Genomic DNA, 2,392 nt, shown 5'->3' with positions numbered 1-2,392 from the left:
GAATAGAATGGAATGGAATGGAATGGAATGGAATGGAATGGAATGGAATGGAATGGAATGGAATGGAATAGAATGGAATGGATGGAATGGATGGAATGGAATGGAATGGAATAGAATGGAATAGAATAGAATGGAATAGAATAGAATGGAATGGAATAGAATGGAATGGAATGGATGGAATGGAATAGAATGGAATGGAATGGATGGAATGGATGTAATGGAATAGAATGGAATAGAATAGAATGGAATAGAATGGAATGGAATAGAATGGAATGGAATGGAATGGAATGGAATGGAATGGAATGGAGCCCCCCCGGAGTACACAGACCCCCAACCCCCCCCCCAAGCCCCCCCACTCACTTGTGTGCCGTGCGGCCCCCACACACCCGCACCAGCTCCTCGTCTGTCAGCCTGCGGGGACACAGGGGACACAGTGTCACCCAATGGGGGGGTGACAGCAGGGCAAACCCCAAACCCCCCATAGCCCCCCCCCATAATCCCCCCGTGCCTCCGTGCTGAAGATCGATCCCATTCATCCTCCTCTTCCTCGCTGCTCTCAGAGCCCAAACGCGGCTCTGTCGGCTCCTCCCCATGAGCAGTGAGTGTGGCAGCCTATGGGGAATGGGGGGGTCAGAAAAGGGGGGAGTGGGGGGCAATGAATGGGGGGGGAAGGTGGGATGGGATGGGGAAGGTGAGAGTGGAAATGGGCAGGGAAATGGGGGGGGGGGATAATAGGGGAGAGATGGGGTCATGGGAATAGGGGAAAATAGGAACATGGGAATAGGGGGGATATGGGATCGTGGCAATAGTTGGGGTGTGGGATGATGGAAATAGGGGGGATATGGGAACTGGGGATGTGGCAATAGGGGGCACATGGGGCTGGTACCTTAACGAAGCGGCCATACAACGTGCAGCCCGGGGGGGGCGCCTTGCGGGGCTTCTTAGTGCTGACCCCAAAGTGCGGCCCAGAACGAGACTCCACGGAGACCCCGTCCTGGGGGGGACAGAGAGGGAAGGGGCCTCAATGAACCGGCATTGGGGGGCACCGGGGGGTTATGGGGGTACCCGGGGGTTATGGGGGTTATTGGGGGTACCCGGGGGGTTATGGGGGTACCTGGGGGGTTATTGGGGGTACCCGGGGGTTATTGGGGTACCTGGGGGGTTATTGGGGGTACCCGGGGGTTATTGGGGGTACCCGGGGGGTTATGGGGGTACCCGGAGGTTATTGGGGGGCTCTGATCCCCTCGGCAGGGGCTGCTCAGCCCCCCCCTCACCTGCCCGTCCCGCACATCGATGTTGGCCGCCGCCTCGTTGAAGACGTGATCCCACCAATGGAAGGAGAACTGCTCGGCAGCGCTGTGCCCCACCTGAGGGGGCGGATGGAGGGGTTGTGGGGGTCGTGGGGGGATTATGGGGGTCGTGGGGGGGTTATGGTGGTCGCTGGGGGATTATGGGGGTCGTTGGGGGGTTATGGGGGTCGTTGGGGGGTCGTTGGGGGGTCTGTGGTCGGCGCTCACCCCCGCGGTTCCGCACTTGACGCTGGTTCGGATGGGCCGCTCGATCCCGTCCTCTCGTTTCCCCAACCCGCGGCCTGCGGACAACGGGAACGTTCGGCCCGTTCCGGCAGCACCGGGCACAGCGGAGCAGCGCCGGTTCGGTCCGGTTCGGTCCGTTTCTCACCCCGCGTCCAGCCGTGCCGCCGCAGCTGCCGCTCCGCGAAGCGCATCCCGGCTCCCATCTCGCCCCCCGTCCCGGTTCCGGTTCCGGTCCCGGTTCCCATCGGTTCCGCCGCGCTCATGGCGGCTCCGGGCCGTTCACGGCACCGGCGTGGAGCCGCCGCTTCTGCGCATGCCCGGCCGGTGCGCACGTGGTGGGGGGGCGGAGCGGGACGAGAACGGGGCGGGTTCGGGGGGTTCGGGGGGTTCGGAGGGTTCGGGTTGTGGGTCCGGGTTGTGGGTCCGGCCGTGGATACGGGACCGGGGCTGGGACTGACCCAGTGTCGGCACAAACAGCCTCAATTCATCCAGCACGAACCCGACCCGGTTTAACGCCCCCCCCCCATCGCTGCCCACCCCACAATCAGCGGCTCAATGGGGCGGGGGTCCCCCAGCCCAGCACTGACCCCATGGGGACCCCGCCCCCCCCTCACGGTCCATTGTGTCCCATGGGGGGGGGGCGGTTCGATGCCGTCAGCGCCCGGATCCTTCCCGGCTTTTGTGCCCCACACAATGGGACGGGGCGGCAGCGGGACACGGGGGGGAGGGACAGGGGGACAGAGGGACAGAGGGACAGAGGGACAGAGGGACAGGGCCAGGCTGCCATCAGACGCTGCACGTGAGTGTGTCCCCCCCCCCATAGTGTCACTTCGGTGCCCCCCCATCCCCAGCCATGG

General features: G+C 63.3%; 2 protein-coding genes across 3 annotated transcripts in view; one reads left to right on the top strand and one right to left on the bottom strand.

Annotated features, from left to right (window-relative positions):
• LOC107324348 (G patch domain-containing protein 4-like) overlaps positions 1-1,871 on the bottom strand; it is a 3,197-nt gene extending 1,326 nt beyond the window's left edge. Inside the window, exons 1-6 of one of the 2 annotated variants that reach the window (XM_015884300.2) lie at positions 1,681-1,869; positions 1,518-1,591; positions 1,275-1,367; positions 887-994; positions 509-612; positions 361-411 (exon numbers count right to left, since the gene is read on the bottom strand). In XM_015884300.2, coding sequence (XP_015739786.1) covers positions 361-411; positions 509-612; positions 887-994; positions 1,275-1,367; positions 1,518-1,591; positions 1,681-1,798 — 548 coding nt within the window. In that variant the 5' untranslated portion in view covers positions 1,799-1,869. Of the gene's footprint in view, positions 1-360; positions 412-508; positions 613-886; positions 995-1,274; positions 1,368-1,517; positions 1,592-1,680 lie in introns of both variants that reach the window. The other variant, XM_015884301.2, reaches the window with a different exon arrangement.
• Positions 1,872-1,909: 38 nt separating this feature from the next.
• The window catches only part of LIM2 (lens intrinsic membrane protein 2), a 3,263-nt gene continuing 2,780 nt past the window's right edge, over positions 1,910-2,392 (top strand). Inside the window, exon 1 of the mRNA XM_015884303.2 lies at positions 1,910-2,334. Coding sequence (XP_015739789.1) covers positions 2,091-2,334 — 244 coding nt within the window. The 5' untranslated portion in view covers positions 1,910-2,090. The remainder of the gene's footprint in view (positions 2,335-2,392) is intronic.

The sequence above is a fragment of the Coturnix japonica genome, chromosome 25 (genome assembly GCF_001577835.2).
Source record: "Coturnix japonica isolate 7356 chromosome 25, Coturnix japonica 2.1, whole genome shotgun sequence".
Taxonomy (NCBI): domain Eukaryota; kingdom Metazoa; phylum Chordata; class Aves; order Galliformes; family Phasianidae; genus Coturnix; species Coturnix japonica.
Note: the sequence above shows the minus strand (reverse complement) of the source record. Positions and strands in the feature narration are given on the sequence as shown.